Source organism: Salmo salar, chromosome ssa20 (genome assembly GCF_905237065.1).
Source record: "Salmo salar chromosome ssa20, Ssal_v3.1, whole genome shotgun sequence".
In the NCBI taxonomy this organism is placed as follows: Eukaryota; Metazoa; Chordata; class Actinopteri; order Salmoniformes; family Salmonidae; genus Salmo; species Salmo salar.
Genome location: NC_059461.1, coordinates 33,247,844 through 33,264,536, shown reverse-complemented (window position 1 = coordinate 33,264,536; position 16,693 = coordinate 33,247,844). Strand labels below are relative to the sequence as shown.

Sequence of the window (16,693 nt, the reverse complement as noted above, 5' to 3'; positions counted from 1 at the left end):
GAGACCTTTTCAAGCGTCTGCCGTCCAGTGAGTCTGAGACAGAAAAGCAGTATTGATTTTCAATAACATCACTTAATGACCTCACTGTGGTTTGATCTGGGCTGTCATTACGCTCTGATACCCAGGGACAGGATTGGTGTGACTCGTGGTCGGCGAGAGAGAGATGGAGGGGGGTTAGGGTGGAGGAGGGGGATTATCAGGGCTCGGAGGTGAGGCAGAGACAGACAGAGAGAGAGAGAGACAGAGAGATAGACAGACAGAGGAGAGAGACCCTCATTGATAGCGGGAGTGGATGTCTATGTGCACCCCTCTTGGACCGCTGCGGTGGATCTTCCAGGCTCATTAGCGAAACAGATGAGCGTGGGGAGAGGATGGGGGAGAGAGAGAGGGCAGGGGAGAGGAGGATGTGGGGGGGTGGCGAGGCTCTCCTCTAACACCCACTGCCTCTCTCCCAGGCATTGCTCCTCTTAATGAGTCCAGACCGCAGGTCAATACTCCGCTCGTCCGTCAGTCAATAGCTGTTACCTGCAACACAAACACTTAAAACCTGCTTTCTTACAAAATCAATGTCCTATTAGTCCCACCCTCTATTGCCTCTCTTCCCAATCCCATCGATCCCCCAGGAGAGCCGTGAGAGATCTGCAGCTGATCCATGTGAGATTACAGTCAACAAAATTAGAACAGAACCCTTCTTGGCTCCATTCTATTTCTTTTATGATTTGTTAGCAATGTGCTAAATGAAATGAGCCAGCTAAGACACTGGCAGTATTGGCAAATCTATGAAAAATTGTTTCCTTTAGTGATTTGTGAATTATTGTTATATCACCATTCTACAATTAGGAGGGGGTTACAGTCAGTAACCCTGGTCTCAGAGAATGATCATACAGGTGAATAAAAATAAACAAACTGCAGATATTAGGTCCAAACTTTATTCCGTACAATTTTAAATCATGAATGTTCGTTTTCATTTTTTTTGCACGCCTAAAACTCTACTTGTTTTGTATACAAGTCTAAAAAACAACAACTGCACAACACCACAACGGTCGACAGAGAAAGTCCTATTGCCGCCCAATCAAAAGTGTCTTCCTTTGCTGTCAATTCATTTTACTGGGACTGCATGTAAGCTTCTGGTACATTTTCTCTGTAACAGGGAAGTCTGTAGGTTTATAATTCCATGGCCATCATTGGAAAGAAAAACATGTTGAGTTATTCCAAGTTCCTCTCACTGAATCAACATTATCCAACAGTGTCCATTCCATTCCAGGTGGCTCTCCATCGGGGTGCTCAGCGCCTCTTTGCATAGATTGCAGATGATCATTCCAGCCCCCTTCTGATGCCCGCCCTCCTTCCCTCCCATTGGACAGGATCGTCTGTTACCATGGTTTCCAACCGGCAAGTGGTTCAGTTTTGATTTAATTTGTTTTTCTAGAAACATTTAAAAAGCCTAATAAATTTACATTGTAATTTTGCTGCAAGGAATATCAACAAGATATTTACATGAATTTTCTTTACAGAGACCGAACAAAGACCTCGTAATATATATTTGTCTGCATATCTCAAAGGCAAAGCAAATAAAACGCAAAAAATCTTTAATGTAATTTCGTACATTATCACTAATGAGTATTTCCAGGTACGATGAGGTTATATTACTGTTGTAAGGATAAAAAGTCCAGTCTGTACTGTGGAGCATCATCTTTGATATGTCTCACAATGGACTGGGATATTGAAAAGAAGAGACTAACGCACAAAATACAAATTCATAAAAATGATGTCTATACATGGAACGAGGATAGGAAATGTACAAACTCATTTTAATCAGAATCTCACTTTTCGCTCAAAATCGAAAAAGCTTTTAGATTAATATATTAATATCAAATTTTATGTCGGAAACAAACATACACATACTTTTTGATTCAAGTTCTTCTAACCAACATTCTCATCAGCCTGTCCATGTCAAATAAAATCATGGCATGTGCTTCTTCAACCTTACAAATCTTTCCTTTGTACAATCATACTGTTTCCTTGTTTACTAATGCCTTTCTCCATTGTAAAGCAGTGCATTTTGTTCTCTCTAGAAGGTTCCAAATTGGGGAGTGAGTGTTTTTAAGCATCCATGTCCTTTGTCTGTATGTAAAGCTACCGTGCCTCCACTTCTTTGGGGTTGCGGGAGGGGGAGTAATCTCGGGGGTCCTGGGTGGTGAGGGGGGTAGTCCTTCTGGGGGAGGCTGGTCTGGCGCTCCCCGCTGCCACTAGTGGAGGGGGGGCGCTAAGTGCAGCGGTGGGGGGCGTCCGGTTCAGCAGGCCATTGTGTCCAGTGGAGGGGCTGAGTCTGGGGTAGGGCATGCCGCCCAGGTGGGGCATGAAGGGGGGCATGTGTGGCAGGTGTCCCTCCATGGGGGACTGGTGCAGCTGGTGGAGCCGTGCTCGGTCCAGCTCCTCCCTCAGGTGCTGGCGCTCCCTCTCCTCTGCCTGTTGCCTCATCCTCTCGTGCTCCCGCCGTACCTCCAGCAGGTGCTCGTGGTGGGAGTAGTCGTGGGCCTCTCTCTCCCGGTAGGCCCGCTCCTGCTCGTATATGCTGGGGAAGCGCTGGGCCTGCTCCGCCCTCAGATGGAAGTCCATCCTGCGCTGCAGGTCCATGTTGCGGTAGGCCTCCCTCAGTGGGTCCCAGGGGAAGGCTTGGTGGGGCATCCGGTCCCTCCCAGCAGCAGCAGCCAGGGGGCTCACCCCCATAAATGGAGCCATGCGAGCCCGGTCTAGCACGTTGAGACTGCCCATCTGGTGCATGGCGCTCATGGAGAGGGGCAAGGAGTGGGCCATGTGCACCCCGTGCAGGGAGCCGTGGGTGGGCATTTCACTGCAGCGTGGAGAGGGGGGCGGGGGCTGCTGGGACAGAGGAGGGTGGTGGTGGTGGTGGTGATGGTGACCAGGCTGGGGGGGTAGAAGGGGTAGAGGCTGAGGAGGAGGAGCAGGCTGAGGGGCAGGCTCGGAGCTCACCACCACCACATCCTGGTCCTCCTTGCGCTCCTCCTTGATCTTCATGTCGTTCTTCACCTTGTGCAGCAGCAGGTCCCCACCGGAGGAAGGACGAACCTCCTTCCTGTCCCTGTCCCCGTCCTTGAGTAGCGTGGGTGGGGGGCCACCAGCCATTTTCATGCCTGTCTCAGATAGGACAGCCTTGGAGTAGGGGGAGGGCGTGCGGTGGGCTGGTTTGATGGAGTCTTCTGTGGAGCGTCTGTCTCTGTCTGTCACCTCCTTCCCTCCTCCAGGGGAGCCGCTCTCCTTCACCTTGACCTCCCCCACTATGGCCACCTCTCGGTGGCGCTCCGGGAGCTCCTTCTCTGCCTCCCGTACCCGGTCCACGCTGCTGCTGTGGTGGCGACCCGAGTCGCTGGAGTTCTGGCTGTTAGAGCGGATCAGGCTGCTGATCTGGTAGCTGGTTGGGGCCGATGCAGGGGACGAACGGTTGGAGTGACGGTTACGGTCAATCAAATCTCTGAGGGGCACAAACAAAATAAAAATATGTATTTATCAGAAGGTTAGAATGGAGTTTTTTTTATATATATTTTTTTACTTTAGTTGGAAATACGTGTGCATGAAAATTAGCATTCAAATAACAAACACTTGAGTTACTTACAACTAATACAAATAATTCAGAGTTGTATTCATACAAACTACATACCTGTCTTTATCCTTATCCTCTTTGCTGATGGATGAATCCCTTTTCTCCCGTTCTCTCTCTCTCTCCCTCTCCCTCTCCCGTTCCCGTTCCCTCTCTCGTTCTCGTTCACGCTCGTGGCTGTTTGCTGAGTTGCTGCGCTCCGTGTCTGCAGACTTGGGCCACTGCGGAGGGGTGGGGAAGGAGGGTGGGGTCCGGTGGAGCCTGTTCCAGGTGTCATGGTGAGGGCTGCCAAAGCCTGGCAGGCCCCCTGGGCCCTCTTTATGGCCAAAGACACTGTTGGAGCCTTAAGGAGAGGCGACAGGGAGAAAAGAGTGTAAGCGAACCAAACTAAACTCCCTCCTGGACACACAACATAAGATGGAGAGACTGAAGACAAGAGGAAAGAAAGAAAGAAAGAAAAAGAAAATCAACACAATAGCAGCTTTGTCTTTGTCTTGAGAGTTCTAAGCGGTCTCTTGCTGCAAGCAGCTCTGCTTTACAAAGACTGGCCAGGTTAATGGCTTCCCCCTCTGCACTTCTAGCTGCTTGAAACACAGACCCTACTCTGCTCTGCTTCCCCATTCACTCCTCTCTCTCAGGGCCTTTTCACTGGAAAGGGGGCGGATGGGGGGGACTCAATGACCCTCTGGGGTGAGGGTAGTGAAAAGCCGGGGAGACCTTAGCATTCCACAGGGTGTCTATTTCACTGAAATCCATTTTGCTACAGGGCAACTGATTTGGCAGAGGAGAATAAGAGAGAGAGAGAGAGAGAGAGAGAGAGAGAGAGAGAGAGAGAGAGAAAACCCGCCACAGTGGTGATGAGGGGGCTTTTAGAATAATTAATACATGAATAGCAACCTAACAGAAAGCCTGTGAGTGCTGTGTGCGTTGGCAGTGTTGCTGTCAGATTAGAGCCAAGCTACTGGGGAGGGGGGTGGACGGAGAGACAGAGAGAGAGCTGTGCTGCCTGCCTTTTTGTTCCTCCGTGTTAGTTTTATTTTGGCATTTGATGCAGAACTAAGTGCCTTGATTTCGTTCCTCCCTGGCCCACAGGGGGAGGGGCGGGGGGCTGGCGCTTACCAAGCGAGGGGTTGCCTAATCCTCCGAAGGCACTGGTTGAAAGGTTGCCGAGGCCGCCAAAGGTACTGGAGCGACTGAAAGGATCTGCAAAATGCCAAACAGGGATTAGCTGAGCTGGCTGGAGGAGCCCAACCACTCATTCCACTCTGCTTTTCTCTTACAAGCGGAGCTGTGGGTTTTCTAGCGCTGCTATCCTGCTTCCTCTAATCCTACTGTATGTAGCTAGCTAGCGAGGCTTGCTGCCTGCTCTGGCCACACTGGATTTACTCCCACACTGTCCGTAATGGAGCGGAGCCTTTAATCTCTAACCCTGATTCTAGGGAAGCACTGCCTGATGGGAGACTGAGTATGATGGGGTCTAGGTTGGAGCTGGACTACAATCGGACAGGGGATTTGGAGGTCTCCAACAGTCAGGCACACAGCTGCTTTAATGGAGAATGTTTGTTGAGTAGGCTTTAGAGATGCTTCAGTGTTTCACACTTCCATTTGAACCTGCACACTCTGAGAAAACATGTGCTACCTAGAACCATAGGGATCTTCGGCTGTATGTTTCCAGGTTAAAGGTTTCTTTGAGGGTTCTTCTTTGAAGGAAAATGTTCTACCTGGATCCAAAAATGGTTCCAGATGAAGAATCCTTTATCATTCTACGTAGCGCCTTTTCTACTACAAATGTCTTAGTTAAACCTGGTCACAGTTTACATAGAACTCAAAATGGAAAGGTATGCATACCTACCTGAATGAGGACACAACATTATCCAGATTTCAAGATTGGCATTTTCCAATATGGCTTCTTACTCAGAGGTTATATCAATGATGAATGATCCTTTAATCCAGTTCTGAAAGACTTCCACTATGTGGTGAATGATCCTTTAATCTAGTTCTGAAAGACTTCCACTATGTGGTGAATGATCCTTTAATCTAGTTCTGAAAGACTTCCACTATGTGGTGAATGATCCTTTAATCTAGTTCTGAAAGACTTCCACTATGTGGTGAATGATCCTTTAATCTAGTTCTGAAAGACTTCCACTATGTGGTGAATGATCCTTTAATCTAGTTCTGAAAGACTTCCACTATGTGGTGAATGATCCTTTAATCTAGTTCTGAAAGACTTCCACTATGTGGTGAATGATCCTTTAATCTAGTTCTGAAAGACTTCCACTATGTGGTGAATCATCCTTTAATCTAGTTCTGAAAGACTTCCACTATGTGGTGAATGATCCTTTAATCTAGTTCTGAAAGACTTCCACTATGTGGTGAATGATCCTTTAATCTAGTTCTGAAAGACTTCCACTATGTGGTGAATGATCCTTTAATCTAGTTCTGAAAGACTTCCACTATGTGGTGAATGCAATAGAACAGTTTGTCAATATATCAGCAAACAACAGCTAGAAAGACACACTTGAATTAGTTCTTTGGGCAGGAATTTCACCCAAAATCTTTGAGGAGTGTCATAATTCCTCAACGTTTCTCCCCTGTGCACCAAGTGTTTATAAACTCAAATTGGATTGACTCAAGAGCTTATCCCGTGAAATCACCTTGCTGCACTGAAGCCTAACAACATATTTGATGGGAAATACAGAATAATACAAAAACCTCCATTACTCTGTCTGTGAAAGAGACGAGCAGAACTGGAAGAGGCCATAAAAAGAAGCCTCAAGGTAAAATGGCATATTTGCTGAGGCCATCTGCCTAAATCCAAGGCAATATGAAATGTTGTGCAGTAAAAAACCTTCCCTTCAACAAAGGGGCTGGAAAAATAAAGTCAGGAAATGAGAAAAACTACCTTAACAAGCCCAGAATGGCCTTCCTTCCACATCAGTACAGGCAGGAGGGTAACTCCAGGGTATCTTTTATGAATCACAGCGATAGATTTCATGAGGTCTCTCTACACAGCACTAAACTTAAACTCAGTGTTAGAGATGGAGCAGGAGGACTTCACTAGCCAGAACCTCTATTTTCCTATTATAACCTTATTTTCCACACAACAAATGTGACTGTAGTAGTATTCTCAATATGAGTGCAACAAAGAGAGAGAAAGTGAAAAAGGAAAAATTGGGATGTAAAATGTGGTGCTATTTCCACTTACCTGCCAAGTGGCTGGGAGGCAGGAAGCCGCTGTGGTGGGGGGAGGGGCCGTACGGGGAGGCGGCCGGATGGCCAGAACCTACAGGAGGAGAGAGAGGACAGTTGAAAAAGAAAAGGAGAGTCGTACACTCTAGGAGCTCAGATGCATTTAATAACCTAATAACCAACGTTTAGACAGACAAGCTGTCTTCATCAGGGTATAATGACAAACACTGCAGGTCACTAGTTTATGTAGTGTCAAAGAACACACACAGGTGTCTGTAATCATGGCTGGGTGTGGCTTGATATCATTTGTTAATTTACTGATATAAATAGAACATATAAAAAACATAAATGGATAGCATACGATCATAGATTCAATTTGGCTACATAAACCTACAAACATTTACAATGAATAGAAAAATCACAATAATCACAAGAAGTCTACGTTGAGACCAAAGGGAGCAAAGATCCCTTCGGTCTCAACGTAGCTCCAGACAGCCTCTCGTTTAAACAATAAACTGTCGAGGTCTCCCCCTCTCCTAGAGAAGGTGATGAGTTCGATGCCGATATAACGGAAGGACGAAATCGAGCAGTTTGCTTCCAGAGAGAGTGGACCGACCATGTCATCTCAGAGTCTCCACTCAGATAGTGGCGTCAGTAGTCATCTGTCATAACCTCTAACTAGGCATCCAAAAAGGACAAACTACCAAAAATACAGTGAAGGATATCTGATGTTTCATAGGGTTAACAGTGGTTGGCTGAGAAAGGCTTGATAGCAATTAGCATAATATTCAATAGTCTCACGTGTGTGTGGATGTGTGTGTGCGCTCGTACGGTTATATGCATTTAGGATGGGGGGGGCTTTTTTATGAACAGACGTTGACCTCTGTTACAAAACGTTCTTCACCCATATTTCATGAATGGTTCATGAACGAGCCAATTACAAGCCAATTCAGGACACAATATTGCATAATTACAAGCGAAAGGGCATCCGCCTCCATGTTGCCTTCAAGGCAGGTTCTACTAGTCAATTATCACAAATATGTGTGTTCCAAATGGCACCCTATTCCCTACATAGTACACTATGTCGGGAATAGGTTGCCATTTAGGATGCACCCATAGAGAAGCATCCATATTCATTGCCACATCACATGTCTAGGACAACATTTACAACAACAGCACTTCAACTAGGGCAGGTAAAGAAGAATAGAACACAGCTGAACACTAATACAACGTGCGTCATTACCGGTGTGAAGAAATGTGACAGGTAACCAGGAAGTAAACATCTGTCTATATGCATAGAGTTACACTCTTTTTGGACAACAGTAGGCCTACTCAGAATTCAACCTGAAGCTCTGAAAGGTACTATGGGCTTTGGTAGATTTGGTATGGCGTCCACATCACCAGAATTGTGGGGTTGTTGGCAGTAGGGGTGGTATTCTGACTTGAGAGTCGGACTTTCGTCTCTCATTCATAGATGTCAATGGGAGACGAAAATGAAGCGTTCAAATCTGAAACTATAATATCCCTAAAGACCCTGTGACATGTCCCTCTGTGCTGGGTAGAGGACCATGAGCCCTGTGCTGGGTAGAGGACCATGAGCCCTGTGCTGGGTAGAGGACCATGAGCCCTGTGCTGGGTAGAGGACCATGAGCCCTGTGCTGGGTAGAGGACCATGAGCCCTGTGCTGGGTAGAGGACCATGAGCCCTGTGCTGGGTAGAGGACCATGAGCCCTGTGCTGGGTAGAGGACCATGAGCTCTGTACTGACCTGTAGAGGAGAACATGGGTCGTGCCAGGTCGTGGGTGTAGGGAAACCCAGGAAACACCCCTGGGGCAGGGGGACGACTGAACAGGTCCAGCTTCCCATTCATGTCCAGTTTGTGAGGGTCCACCTGCATCTGCTGTTAGAGAGAAGGGGTGAGAAGGGGCAGCGAGAGAGAAAGAGAAAGAGAGAGAGAGAGCGAGAACACGAGGGAGATGAAGATAAAAGGGAAAGAAAAGGTAGAGGATGAGAAAGAAAAGAAAACAGAGTGGCACTGTCAGTGTTTGCAAATGTAATAATTAACAATAATTGACGCCAGTCATTTCATAGTTCAAGGAGGGAATTGTAATCTGCTATAATCAGTGATATAATCAGTGTGTGAGATCAGAGAGGAGGGACAACATACAGTACATAATGCCTCTACATGCCCAACACATACCCACTGTGTCATAACAACATCAGGGTAAGCTGATTAGGCCCACTAAACCCCATGAGGACGGGGTGCCTATGACAGTGACACCATGACAGAGACAAGAAGAGTCTTCCAAATTACAACCAAAATGGCCGCTACCTAAGTAGGCATAGAAAGAGAGGAATCCTTGGGAAAATAAAACATTTGGCAGAGGATTAGGCACATCCCTCCTTCCCCTCCCTTGGCCTCCTTCTGCCTAACACACACACACACACACACACACACACACACACACACACACACACACACACACACACACACACACACACACACAAACCACACACACACCACACACAGAGCTCGCTCACCTTCATCTTCTGCTGATGGTGGTAAATCTGCCAGGCGATCTGGACGTGCACAGCACACCACTTGCCAGGTTTCTGGAAGTTAGCAAATTACTCTAGGTTCAACCCAACACCTTAATGCTATGACACGATGATACTGTAGAATTTACTCAACTTTATGACATGTTGGTACTTGGTACTGCAGTAAATTTGACAGTGCATGGAAGACAAATGAAATCATGGCTTACTCTAACTGCTGTCCTGAAAGGATCCGATACCTGTGTTGTTGGAAGAAGAAAACATGAACCATAATGAACCCACAGCCACAATCATCTATACTTCCTTCATCTCCATTGTAAAGCATCAAGCATGGGCTTGGTGTTTTCGAGGGACAGTGACAGTAGGCTACGTACCCGTGGGTCCTTCTGTAGGAGTGTGTGAGGTACTGCCCCCGAACGGGATGCTACGTCTATGGGGTTAGAGGACTAAAAGAGAGGATAGATAAAGAAGAGAGAGAAAGACAGAGGCAGAGTGTTACAAATGAAGATGGTGGAAAAAGGGACTTTGCACAGAATGACAACACCAACAATAGACACACTCCAAAACACTGCCTCTTCTGCATTGACTCACACCAAGAGACCCTGCAAAGCAAGCAACTGTATGTGACGTGCACTCCTAGGAGGTCTCCAGTACAGAATCAACAAGATGGCAAATTATAGATCTCTGTCTTTGAGGTCTAGAAGAACCAGAATGCCTAGATATGAATCCATCCCAGAGTACTAGGTGATCCCAGGTGATCCCTTGACCCTCCATCTTCCAACCCCTCTCCTAATTCTCAGTGGTGCCCAGCGTTTGGCTGTAGGTGGTGAATGGAGGGATGGAGGGGGCTAACTGTACTGTACTCTATAACCATCTGGAGGCAGGAAACAAAAGACCTCCATTATAGAGCCTGTAGGGAATAAAACCAGGGGATTTAGGCCAGCTTTGATTGGTGGCTTACAACAGGGTCAGAGCCTATTGGGCGCCTGCCAGGTCCCGATCGTCGCACACAACCACGCACACAAACGCACATATACACACACACACATATACACACACACACACACACACACACACACACACACACACACACACACACACACACACACACACACACACACACACACACACACACACACACACACATATACACACACGGCTGCTTATCTCCCCCTGCACTGTGCGGCGTGGCACAGTGGCTGGCGGCTCAGGCCCGCCAGCTTAAAGACAGGCCTTGTTTGCATAGTCTATTATAGGGGAAAAAAGAAGCAGGAGCAGATTTGTCAGGCTGGTTCACTTGAAACGCAGCTGCCTGCTGCCCTGTATACAGACTGTAAAGGAAGGCTTTGGTGGTATTCAGGTCCCCTAATTCTAGCCTCATTCTTGGGTGAGATGATGAGCAGAATGCTGAGGTGCCAGTGCGGGTGTGTTTGTGAAAAAAATGCATGTGTGTATGTGGTGTTTTTGTATTGTGTGAGTGAATGAGTGAGTGAGTGTATGTGCATGCCCGCATGTGTACTGTGTGCATGTGTGTTTGTGTGCGTGTGCGCAATGCATACGTGTGTGTGTGTGTGTGTGTGTGTGTGCAGGTCTGTGGGGCTAACCTTGGGCTGGAAGGCTCCTTGCAGTGAGCTGAAGGGTCCTGAGTGTGGGAGCAGCGGGGGCATGCCTGGCATTGTGGGGGGGTAGGAGGGGAAGAACTGCATGGAGGAGAGGAGACACACAACCACTTCTTAAAACAGATTACAACAAGACGCATAGAGACAACACTCACACATACTTAAACACGTGTAGAAGAATAAATTGATATTTTCTTTCTCCAAATTTCAAATATCTAACCACAGTAAATATTTGACAGAAAACATGCTAAAAGCGTGGTGATGGAAGTTGAAAGGAAATAAATAGTTTACTTACATTTGAATGTCTAATGAATGGATTGTCCAGTTTTGGAGCGTATTTGTCAAACTGGAAAAAAAGATTGGGAAAAAAGAATTGGAAAAAGAATGGGAAAGCAGAGTAATACGTCAGTGATGCCAAACTGACCAATAACAATAACAGGAACTCTGCATCTATGAACTAAAGACCATCCAAGGAATACAAGAAAATCCCATTACACCTATTCAGTGACAGAACAAAACAGGAGAGAGGAAGTTCAGTACAACATCAGTTAGATCAAAAGCCCAGGAAGTCTGACAGCAGCTGGCTTAAAGGAAACACTGAGCATTCTGGGGTCATGTTTTGTTTTTCTTTAGCGTGCGGCTGGCCAGCCAGACTGCAGATTGAGATTAAGTTAAATCATCAACGATATGACTAATCAAATGGACTGCCAATATTAGGGATTTTCCAATTTGTCTCCAGTACAGAAAAACAGCCATTGAGTTAGGCCTAGAGACAGTACTATGCTTGTCTCCAGTACAGAAAAACAGCCATTGAGTTAGGCCTAGAGACAGTACTATGCTTGTCTCCAGTACAGAAAAACAGCCATTGAGTTAGGCCTAGAGACAGTACTATGCTTGTCTCCAGTACAGAAAAACAGCCATTGAGTTAGGCCTAGAGACAGTACTATGCTTGTCTCCAGTACAGAAAAACAGCCATTGAGTTAGGCCTAGAGACAGTACTATGCTTGTCTCCAGTACAGAAAAACAGCCATTGAGTTAGGCCTAGAGACAGTCCTATGCTTGGGCAGGGGGAGCTCTCTTTACCTTACTTAAAGGCCCCAGTGTGAAACGAGAAGATTGAGTTATGTTTCTTATTAGGTGGAAAATTTGGAGACGTGAAACTAATTGGCTGTGACAGATGTAGGGTTTTACAATGATCTCTGTTATGGAAACGGAGCACAAAGAGACAGATACATACTATAGGGGGGTTGCCATTTTAGTGTGTGTGACGACTCAGATGGAGAACGAAATCTCAGAGACATTACAATTTTCTATGTGTAACATCATATAACTGTGGGTATACGAACAGTCAGTCTTTGATAGGTGAAATTAAATTGGTTCGACTACATTTTCAAGAGAGCTCATTTTAAACATGTACAGCATGAGACTGAAATAACTTTGAAAGACTCAAATGGTTTAATATAATGAAACATTTTCCGAAGCATACTTATAGAATAATAACATTAGGATTTCAACAGAAAGACTATAGCCTCATATACAGTATCTGGTCATGAGGCCAAGCCATGGGAATCTAGTTGACATATGTCAGTTAGTGAGAGAGAGAGAATTCCCATGTATGAATGGGGACTTTGTGTGACTGCATGTAAGCCAAGACTGCTCCTCTATTTTGAAACCTGCTCATTTCAATTGACAGTAACTTATTCCTATTCTATAAATAGACAAACCATTTGCAGGTACTTTTGTGAGTGTTTTTACAAACCGCCGCTGGTTTGGGTTTTCATAAAAAAGGAAAAATGAGACGCACATGAATCAGTTAATTCTATGTGTGTGTGTGTGTGTGTGTGTGTGTGTGTGTGTGTGTGTGTGTGTGTGTCTCCCTCCTGCGACATGGGCGGGAAAGGAGGCGGTTTTCTCGCTCAACACTAGGCATAGCTCCTCTGACTGGGCCTGAGCCTCCCAGCGAAGCGGGGCCATTCAACATCCGCCACAGAGAACGGTCACAGCGGCAGATTTGTGTTTGTGGGCGATAATTGTTCCAAATCAAACACAGACACCCTATTGAGTGGAAACGCTGAGGCAGCTTCCGAGCTCATTAAACCAGTCCGCTCACCTTCTCCCTCTGTACCCTCTCGTTTCCTTCTTATGCACGGGCCTGTTTTATGTTTTACACTGGGGGAGTAATACTCGCTAGTGGCTTTATGGCTGTCTATAAAACTCATGCTTTATAATTTACAGGGCCTGTCAGAGGTTTATTGTAAACAGCTTTGGATAATTAAGGCTCGGTATTTCATCTTTAAACAATTAATGATATTCTTTTTCCCTAAGAAGACAGAGGGGAAAATAAACACTCAGTGTTTCCATTTGGCAGGGCCAGCTGCTTGATGGCGTAGAACAATAAACCAATACAGAGGATTCAGAATTTCATTCATTACAGCTATTAGCCAAGGGCCGTTACATAGTTGAAATGACATGGAGTGCTCACAGTGAGCACAGCTGGACCGATCCAACTGCACACATCATGACAAACACTAAAAAACAACCACAACATTACTCCTGTCTCTCTAAACAAGCAGTAAAATGAAAGTGAAACAGCAATGTTGCTGGAGGGAGGAGAGGAGAGAAAAAAACTACACGGGTTAAGTAAAAACACAGTCTCAATAAAACAGAATACATTAACAGTCTTAAATCCCATTGTAACAACAACGCATCAGCCACAACATACAGATGTGAGTGCACAAAGCCATACAGAATTAGCAAGATGAGGAAATAACTCTGTCTCTTTTCATCTTCAAACAGAGTGCATATAAAGAATGCCTGGCTGCCATATAGAGGAATGAAGGGATCAGCTGCAGACAGAAGATAACAGCAGCACACATGCTTTTTGACTGAGAGATTCAAAATCTAAACTAAACAGTCTCCCTGACTGCTTATCAGATAGCTGTACACTGTATGTACATAAGCTAAGCCCTTTTCCTGGCGTTTCTAACATACAGGGATCATGTTAGATTCCACAAAGCAAAGCAGCAAAGCCCCATGCTCTAAATGGACCCTAGCCTCTTAATTAGGGGTCATGACATGATAGATTATATCTATTACACTAATGCTGAAAGGGCATAAATGGGAGTCGTGTCTGAATGGTTTTCTCAGATTGCTATTGCTTTCCAAATGATGGATGAATACTCCTAACTTTTCCAGTGAACATTTTTACGATTTAGAGCTGCCAATGTTTTGCCCCTGGCTGACTCGATGGCTGACTCGATGGCTGACTCGATGGCTGACTCGATGGCGGTTAAAAAGGCACTGAAGCTATTATACATGATCAAAACAGTCCGAATGACGTCACTCCCTTTCATCTGGAATGAAGTCATTGAGTGTAACCACAGGCTTTGAATTTGTCATTACGGAGCATTAGCCCCCAGTGCATGGCAGTCACACCACACATCTGTTGGAAGGCCCTTTTGTTTCTGGTGCATGGCAGAGAAATCAGAACATTCAAAAACATTTCAAACACATCCATATGAAAACAATAAAAACACTCCCTTCAATCGGTCTCCTTTGTTCCAGGGCAAAAAAATGGCATGTTCATCGAGAGAATGATGAATACATTGAATCAACTGTACTGACGTACGTTGGTTTGGGCAGGCTTCCCTTGTGTTGTAAAGGAAAGGGGCATATAGTGAGCCTTTGTGCATTGTAATGTTTTTTGAAGCTCAGCCCTCTATATAGGCTAATGCACATGTAAAGCCCTGGTCCCAAAGCATAATGTCTATTATTATATACTGTAGTATTATATGCAGCAGGCGCCTGTGTTATGTCTGGTTTCAGCATTGAGGATGAACCACTACAAACATATGTACTGTGGCGGGGAGATGACGGGTTAGAGGTGCCCCTGCCTCCTGTTCCTCAACTCTCTGTAAAAACGCACTGTTACAGTGTCCCTGTGACAATATGCAAAAGACCAAGAGACCCAACCAGCAGAGGGGGGAATGGATAGCAAATGTTTGGGTGGGGAAGGAGGGCAGGCTCTGGCCCTATCGGTTGGGAGGAGGGTGAGCGTTTGGCGATTGGGGTGACTAGGACGAGGAAGAGGAGGGGGGTTGAAGTACTATATGGGAGCTTTACTTATCCTCACATTTCTGGCTGGGGTACGCACCATGGGGGGTGCGGTGGGCGGAGGAATGATGGTGGCCTGGGGCAGACTGGGCGGGAAGGGCGTGAAGGTGTGCTGGTGGGTGTGTTGGTGCTGATGCATGTGCTGGTGTTGGTGAAACTCTCCCCTCAGGAGTGACACAGGGGCCAGCGGGGACCCCGTGGAGGACGGCCCCCGGCTCCGCCCCTCTGAACTCTGAACCAGGAAGCGGTTGTTCAGCTCCTGCCGCAGGAGGTCATGCTCTGCAAGAAAGGAGAGCGAGAAAAGGGGGAAAAAGGGAGACACAAGAAAGGCACGGACGCCAGTCAGTCTTAACAACAGGGTAGAAGAGAAGAAAGAATAGTCACCTGGCATTCTCTGTTTCTCCAGCTCATGCTGTGAGGGTTTTCTACGTGAGGACTCATTGGGGGTGGTAAGAGAGTTGCCTGTGACAATGTGCCAATCAGAATCCCCGAATGAGGCTGGCAATACATGATTGGTTGGTTGAATGATATCAACAGGCTGGTATCTAAAGACAAGAGAGAACCAAGAGTCACCTCAGCAGAAAACACAGCAGACTCCCTCCACTAATGCTACATATCCTAGCTACTACTATTACCTTAAATGTCTATTACCAGTGCTTAACTTGGGCAGAAGCTCACCGGAGCTGAGTACCGGCATCTCAAATGTTCTACTGCTTGAGCTCCTGTTCCTCTTATAGAATATTACTTAAAAAGTATTATGGAGTTCCTGCACCTAAGTATAAACAGTACCGGCACCCAAATTGAGTACCGGCACCTATTTCAGTTCAGTCCAAGTCAAGCACTGTGTATTATAGTACAATACACACTAAAAGAGTATCAATAAAGAATAATTGACAACAATCATTTCTCTTATACAGATACAAAATCATATGAAGATACAATTCTGCTACATTTTACATATTACAAAAATATGAAAATATTACAAGATTAACATAATAGTAGAACTAAAAGTCAGCTTCAATATGAACATCTTACGTCTTATCTAACATGACCTTCCTCTGACTTGCCATAAAAGAACAGTTAGCTGACAGCATGCAGTGTTACGGACAAGAAAATATCCTCTGGCATTTCACTTAAAGCTATTCTTCAGCCCAGATTACTCAAATCAAATCACATTTTATTGGTCACATACACACGGTTAGCAGATGTTAATGCGAGTGTAGCGAAATGCTTGTGCTTCTAGTTCTGACTATGCAGTAAAATCTAACAAGTATTCAAACAAAGTCACAACAACTACCTTACACACAAATGCACACAAATGTAAAGGGATGAATAAGAATATGTATATATAAATATATGGATGAGCGATGGCATAGACAGATGCAGTAGATGGAGTAGAATACAGTATATACATGAGATGAGTAATGTAGGATGTAAACATTATTAAAGTGGCGTTATTAAAAGTGACTAGTGATACCTTTATTAAGTCCGTTTATTTAAGTGGCCAGAGATTTGAGTCTGTATGATGGCAGCAGCCTCTCTATGTTAGTGATGGCTGTTTAACAGTCTGATGGCCTTGAGATAGAAGCTGTTTCAG

At 45.6% G+C, this 16,693-nt stretch overlaps 1 protein-coding gene across 10 annotated transcripts in view; it reads right to left on the bottom strand.

Moving 5' to 3' along the window:
- Positions 1-915: 915 nt before the first annotated feature.
- Positions 916-16,693, bottom strand: part of LOC106580457 (autism susceptibility gene 2 protein) — a 433,496-nt gene continuing 417,718 nt past the window's right edge. For 7 of the 10 annotated variants that reach the window (XM_045703231.1, XM_045703228.1, XM_045703233.1 and 4 more), the window contains 11 exons: positions 15,116-15,375; positions 11,279-11,329; positions 10,969-11,064; positions 9,739-9,810; positions 9,574-9,603; positions 9,350-9,421; positions 8,576-8,708; positions 6,825-6,902; positions 4,739-4,822; positions 3,680-3,962; positions 916-3,493 (listed from right to left, as the gene is read on the bottom strand). In XM_045703231.1, coding sequence (XP_045559187.1) covers positions 2,137-3,493; positions 3,680-3,962; positions 4,739-4,822; positions 6,825-6,902; positions 8,576-8,708; positions 9,350-9,421; positions 9,574-9,603; positions 9,739-9,810; positions 10,969-11,064; positions 11,279-11,329; positions 15,116-15,375 — 2,516 coding nt within the window. In that variant the 3' untranslated portion in view covers positions 916-2,136. Of the gene's footprint in view, positions 3,494-3,679; positions 3,963-4,738; positions 4,823-6,824; positions 6,903-8,575; positions 8,709-9,349; positions 9,422-9,573; positions 9,604-9,738; positions 9,811-10,968; positions 11,065-11,278; positions 11,330-15,115; positions 15,376-15,480; positions 15,642-16,693 lie in introns of all 10 variants that reach the window. The other 3 variants (XM_045703229.1, XM_045703235.1, XM_045703234.1) reach the window with 3 other exon arrangements.